Here is a 7,067-nt window from a genome sequence, read left to right on the forward strand (position 1 = left end):
GAGAACAAGACCAGGTGCAGCAGGAACACAGATCCTAAATGAAGGAGGGTGATTGGGGCCTATCTGCAGCATAGCTGCACGATCCAGGATCAATGCAAAGCATGTAGATGAACAAAAAAATCTTCACAATATGACCCACACAAAGTGCAATTGCGCACACATGCACAGGCACTCGTTCATATATCCATCAGTACATAATGTATGTATGTATGTATGTATAACTATTTCCTTATCCATTTAGGGATAAACCTGTGCATACATTTAACATACTCTACTTATACACAACATTTGGCACTCCTCCTACTTGCAAAAAACTTGAAACATCTCATAGTGACTATGGCCTAACTCAGAGGTGGCAATCATGCTAAAATGGCATCCAACAACTAACAAAAAGACTTGCAAAATCTAACATTGAAACAAAATGATAAAAAATATTTTATCTTGCAATTTCTTTCATACAATGTACTTTTGCAGACATGCATTTGAGTGTTCAACCTAAAGAGGTGATTTTACCTTGCCACTTCCTTTTTTAGAATGTTCTCCTCTTCTTCAGTCCATCTTTTCATTTTCCTCCTCTGGGGCTCTTTATGAGCAACTTTGCCACCTAGGGGTGAAAACCCCTGCTTTGGTCGAAGCCTTGGTAGACGTACTTGCCTGGATGAAGAAGGTGACTTATCATCTGGGCTATCAGCTATCTCATCATTTGTATCCCACTGCACAATTTAACAAATATGCGTAAGACCCTCAAAGAAATTCACAAAACGTGTTTCAAAGGTTGCTATTGCCTGTCTGCCCATGCACAAAAGGAGTGTCATGGCTGGTAGATTATTTAAAAAAAACATAAAGATGGTCTTGACCAGGCTATGATGCAACGAAAAATCACTATGTAGCAGTACTTCCGTGAAATGTGATTTTAACTTCTGCCCATGGACAACATGCCCCAGCAGCTTAGATGTATTACAAAAGAATGAACCCCTGTGCTGAAGGTTCTGGAATGTCATAGATGCTAAGTAAGAACCATTAATAATTTGCTACAGATGATTTTGCAGGCAAAACGTTTCACAGAGGAAAAGTATAATTATCACTATGAATCCTGTTGTAATTCCATAAATACCGCTTCTCTGAAAAAACCTATAATATCTACCCTAGAAGGTTCTTGTGTAATAACCTTAGATGTTGTAAGTTTTTATATATCGTTCAGGTCCACTTTTCTGCTTGGTTGGTAAGATCTCATGGCGTGAGGAATTTGCAGATAACTCAAACCACAAGTAAGTTTTTGTGGGGCTATCCCTTGCATTGGACATGTTCTTGGGGTCCTACTTGTGGCTTGTTGTCGACTGGATTTGCTTCTTCCCCTGCTGGTAGAGTAGTTCTTGTGCACTACTTCATTCCAAACTAGTTCATCCCAAGTAGGTTCCTGTGAGTGATGACATAGGCGGGATAACATATGCAGGAATGCCATTTTCACAAGAGGTAGGCCTACTTCATTCCAAGCTAGTTCATCCCAAGGAGGTTCTTGTGCGTCTACTAGGGATGACATGTGGGAATGCTACTTCTTCTGCGTGTAACACAGACAACAAGATCTTTGTAGACAAGAGAGAACGATAGACAGTATGACTGCAAACTTATACATTAGATGGCAACCGCTTCCCACCAGCCGTCTGCTTTGGTAAAGAAGCTTCAATGGCGTGCTCGAAACAGTTGAGGACAAAGGCGGTATACTAGGTAAATACGGGCAATAGAGTCAATTGAGGAAAGGTTGTGCAGGCTGCCATTATATAGCCCCTGTAATGAGGTCGGTTGACTGCCTGACCTAGCAGACCCCCAAATCAGTTGAATCCTATCCTCTCTTGGCTTGAATTGATCCATGCTTGCCATGGCTGCCAATGTCTCCTAAATCTTTAGAGCAAGGGCCTCTTGTTGTTTTTTCCCTTGAGCTCCTAGTTCACTCGTGCCTCAATTTCTTCTTTAATGTCGAATACAGCTTCTGTTGGATTGCGAATTCAACTTCCTTAAGCTTTGAAGATATTACACAATCTTTTGGCTTCTAGAGTGCTTCCAAAACGCGCGTGCGTGAGAGAGAGAGAGAGAGAGAGAGAGAGAGAGAGAGAGAGAGAGAGATGATGCCTTAGAAGAATACAAAAATTTATCAGGACTCCAGAATGAAAAGTAACACGCATAACGGCTGCAAGAGACACAACAAACCAGGCAGCCCAAGCCTTGAACACCAGCTTGGACGATGAGGTCTGAATTGGACACAAACAACCCTAGCGCGTCATGTGCAAGTATGGGCAATGCACCACCCCACAAGCATGATTAAAAAGCCCTTACAGAAATATGATAATCCCCATTCACTCTTTAAAAGAAAACTAAAATCCAACTAAACCCCCATTAGAATAGCCAACTCCCCTTAAAGCACATGCTGCAATAATTATTTCACAAAGGAGCTATAAAGTTCTCCGAGCATATCGGTAAAACGAGCTGCAATATTCACAAAAGAATGGGTGAAAGAATCTAAGTTGATGAAACAACCTCAAAGGTCTGGGCCGTCGGATTCCGATCCATTAAACTCCTTTGAGATTTTTTTTCAGGACTTATGTGGTGTACTCCAACGCCTCCGCCATCGGGTAAAACTCTGCCCATGGTATGTTGATGAGTACCATTCACCAGGAATTTCCCTTCTGCAGGATTTATGTTGGGGAAAGGTGCTACCATTTCATTTGCTTTTGCAGCTTCCTCAGCTATTCTCAAAGCCTCAGGAAGAGGATCTTTTACTACTGCATTCAAATGTGATTGGCCCTCCTTCAGCTCAGATTGGGCTTTTGAAATCTCCGGAGTGCCTAACACGGCATTCTCTTGAAAAGGGCCTGTACTTTTTACCAACTCCGAAGCATCCTTGTTATCCAAAAAAAGAGAGCCAAGTTTCCGCCTCTTCTTTCGACTTGAAACTGATAGTCCATGTGAATTGAGACCTGGTGATCCTGAAGTCACAGAATACAGGTAGACATGAGAATATTAAAAAGATTATTGTAGTTGTAATAAGATGGTGCTTTCTCGGTTGTTCTTACTTGTGTGCCCTCTCTCTCCTGCTCTCTACACAACTTCACAGATTACTTTTGTTTCTCCAAGACCTAGAAAGAACTACATACGTACATTTGAGCAGTTATGCCTTTATATATATAGCCCATTTCAAAGACAGAGCCATTTTGCATGCCAGCCTTTTTTCATAAGAAGAAAATGAAGTCCACAAAGCGTCAGCTCAGAGTCTAATTCTACCCTAGGAATCAGGAGATGAGACTCACCTGCCCATGGAGGTGGACTGAAACACGTCGGTACATTTCCCTGAGGTGATAAGGACCGGGCAACTGTAGCATCTTCAGTTGGGGTGCCCTTGTACAGATTTTCATCACCAGGCGCATCCTCTGCCCTTGAATCCATTTCTGCAGCTTTTAAGCTTGAACTGATGTCCTTTATTCGTCCACTGTTTTGGAGCTTCTCTTTAGAGGATACTTGGTGTGTTTTCGTACCATTTCTCCCAGCAAGCAAGTTGTTGTAATTTTCAGTCAATCGAGGCTGAGGACTCTCTGGATCGGGTTGTTTCCGTTCAACTGATGGTTGAGCTTCTGTACTTGTGCTAAAAATATTATGTCCTCTTCCCGTTTGCATGCTCTCCTGAAGCTTTCCGTGGCCAACTGCTAGGACTTCTGCCCTCTCCTTTGTATTTGAGCTATTTTTCCTTTGTACCTGAGGTAACTGTTTCGCATGTCGCTTCTCCTGCCCCTGCTCACCCAAGGTTTCTTTTTGGGGAACGGCATCCCTCTGATGAACCTGAACGTACAGCCCCTTCGACACGTTTTCTGCAACAGCCTCCAAGAAAGTAGGCCCAAGATCTCTCCACGCTTCCGCAACAAAATTGTTCAGCATTTTCTTCACGGAAGGCCTCTTACACTTGCCAAGAAGCTGATGTCTGAGTGTCGGCTGCTTTCGAACGCCCCAGAGTTCCTTTTTCAACTGCAACTCTGTGGGCGAGTTTCCGTCATCCTCTTGATCCTCCGTATCCTCAACATGATCACCCCAGTGTTTCTCTACAGCCTCGCAGAATTTCGGCCAATTATCGAGTTCTCTTCGTAGGTATTGAATAGTATATTCGAGCTTAACAGCTAGGTACAGATCCTTCAAGGAAAGACAAACGCTTTCGCAATTCATAGTTTCATCGTCGGTGGCAGAGCCCCTACCAAGGACATGCGATATAAATTCGTTGTTAGGCATTTGAAAATCACCTGCCCTGCCGTCCGATTTACTCAACTCCATGAGAGCAGCGATAGTCTCGACCGTTCTTTCCGTGATGCTGTCCTCTGCGAGCCCAAAAGACAAGGATTTCAAAAGCACCATCCTTTTCAAGCGCAAGCTGCCGTCTGGAATCGGATAAGCTTCCACCAACGCCTTGAGCAAAGCCAAGTTAGAGCAATGGCTGAGAACGAACTCCCAAATCCATTCTCTGCCGGTGCGCTCCAATTTCATGGAGTTCTTGGAAGGAAGTACACTGGATTGAGCCATAAGGGACTTGAAGGCGGCATGGACAGATCTTCTGGTGAGACTTCCCCGCATCTCTGAATCTCTCCTCTGTCCTCCCTATCTCGGTCTCTTGCAAAGCTCAATTTCGATCTCAGAACATGTCTCTTCGATCTCAACCTCGTCGTCCCTCGCTCTCGATCACAATCTCACAGGCAAATACGCAAACATATTTCCAACAATCCGCTCCTCACTTCTCCTCTTCCCTCCCCTCCAACGCTCAATTTCGATCTGAGGACATTTCTCTTGCTCTCAATCTCAATCTCTCAAGTTCCCTCGCTCTCCATCACAATCTCACAAAAAAAAACAATTTCCAACAATCGTACTCCTCCTGCGTTATCTGTCACGAGTCTTCTTTCAGTTTTGATTATATGTGGTGACTTCTAAGACGCTCCTTTATTGCACCATTGTCATTGTGATTGGCTAGTCCAATTTGGACTAGCCTAATCGCTCGATTCTCTCCACTTCTAGGGGTGCCACACCCAGGCGCGGGAAAACGACAAGCTGCCACTGGTGGCCAATGCAGCCCATGGAGGCAGGGGTGGCCACCGGTGTGGCAGTCTGTCGAACGATAGGATGTCACTGGTGGCCAATGCAACCCATGGAGGCAAGGGTGGATTTGTTTGGCCACCAGTTGGTAGCCTGTCGTTTTCACGCACCTGGTGGGGTGCGTGCACCTAAGTAGTGTGGAAACACATCCTAGGCTAATCGAAAATCGACTATCCAAGCATTAATGGAGCCTGCCCATGTTTAAACGCCCATGCGTTGGGCCGTGGGCTGGACATGAGCGTGAACCTTGCCCATCCATGATCCGTTGGGCAGTGCCCATGTGCATGAACAACTCAGAGGTCTAGAAGACCAATGCACCAACGTCCTGGAACTCATATGCCAGGCCTGATAACTAGACCCTATCAATGCAATACATGGCTCCCACAGTACATCCCCCTCTTGACTCCAGGGACTAACTAGAAACATAGAGTCACGCACCATAAAAGAAATACATCATTTTAGGAGGACAATCCAAAGTAGAGGACCTTTATTGACTCAATGACACTATATGACAATCATTTTAGGGGGACTACCCAGGGCAGAGAACCCAAATACATCAAGCATATAGAATAAATATAGATCTCTTTGAGTAAGAGATGTCCTCCAAGCAACTGCCAGCACATATGAGTGCCCATTCCTGTGTATTGATGATGATGTCGATGAAGAACTAAGCAGGAATGCCCCAATAAAGATGTCGATGCCCATGGGGCAGCTACATGGAGCACTCACATGGTGACTCTCAAAATGTCAGTCAGAGAATCACTAGATGTTGAGAAGAAGCCTCAATGGGGGTTAATTTTGCTTAAGGTAGCAAAATCCCCGAATACAAAATGCAAATAAATGATGATTTTACATGGATTTTGTGAATCCCTAAAAGATTTACATAGTAGAGGTATAGGAAAAGAAGGGCACCTTGTCCACCTGCTCGGTGAGGCCAATCCTAGAAGGGCAAAACCACTCTCCTGGATCCCACTAGACCTCCCTCAGGGACCTACCTTCCCAAAGCCGGAGGCACCATCTAGGGGCGTCTTGCTCTGGGATGTTGGGAGGATCAATGTTGCACTCCTTCCCCAATCGGCCCATAACTCTGATCATTTGCCAATGAATCCCATCCAGACTCCCATCCACCATCTCTGGGTTTCTCTCAATGAGTGCCTAAAGTAGGCCTCCACACCCTGCATGGAAGAAACCAGGTTACTTGCTGCCTTGTTGAATCATCATCCTCAAAGGGACCCCAGTCCGAGAAAACTGACCCAACCATCCCTCCAAGACTCAGGGATGGCTAGGTCAATCTCATTCATTGCCTAGCTCCTCGCATATGCACTATGGCTCCAAGCCTTGCCTCTGCCTCCATGGGTAATCTGCTTCATCTGCCAAAGGAGCAGGCCGGGCCACTATCCCATTGTGCCCATCCAATGGGAGTCCATTGTCCGAGCATACTTCCATCCTAATCTGTGATCTCTGGGTGCCAAATGAGAGGCTGACGCTCAAACTCCTTGCTGCAATGGGACTAAGCACAGATCAGGCACCTTGGTAATCTCTGCCATACTCTATGGAGGCTCCTCATCATGGGGGAACCCTTCCCGGTAAGGGGCACCTCTGAGAAGATCCATCTATGTGAATGTTTCCACTGCCCTCAATGCGTGGGGTGTTCTTGAGAAGCCCTCCCTATAAGAGGAGCTTATAGGGCTTTGTACCAAGGCTGAGGCCGTGCACCACTACCTTGCCCAAGAGGGCTCTGCTCTGCATCTCTAGATCAATGATACCCAAGCCTCCCAATGCCTGTAGCATAATCACTGTTTGCCAAGTGACCCAGGCTCTAGTGTTCCTCATGTCCTCCGAACCTACCCAAAGGAAATTTTGAACCAATTGTTGGAGCTATCCAATGCACCCTCTGTGAAAGCGTCAGCCGGAGGTAATGTACCAGGCCGTGGCAAGAAGTACCT

At 45.5% G+C, this 7,067-nt stretch overlaps 1 protein-coding gene across 3 annotated transcripts in view; it reads right to left on the bottom strand.

Annotated features, from left to right (window-relative positions):
• Positions 1-5,037, bottom strand: part of LOC147897538 (uncharacterized) — a 37,913-nt gene extending 32,876 nt beyond the window's left edge. For all 3 annotated transcript variants that reach the window (XM_087380542.1, XM_087380541.1, XM_087380540.1), the window contains exons 1-3: positions 3,303-5,037; positions 2,533-2,981; positions 514-713 (exon numbers count right to left, since the gene is read on the bottom strand). In XM_087380542.1, the coding sequence (XP_087236668.1) occupies positions 514-713; positions 2,533-2,981; positions 3,303-4,608 (1,955 nt within the window). In that variant the 5' untranslated portion in view covers positions 4,609-5,037. The remainder of the gene's footprint in view (positions 1-513; positions 714-2,532; positions 2,982-3,302) is intronic.
• Between the last annotated feature and the right edge of the window lie 2,030 nt (positions 5,038-7,067).

This window comes from Dipteris shenzhenensis, chromosome 10 (genome assembly GCF_047967505.1).
Source record: "Dipteris shenzhenensis isolate YYH24624 ecotype China chromosome 10, Dip_SZ_1.0, whole genome shotgun sequence".
Taxonomy (NCBI): Eukaryota; Viridiplantae; Streptophyta; class Polypodiopsida; order Gleicheniales; family Dipteridaceae; genus Dipteris; species Dipteris shenzhenensis.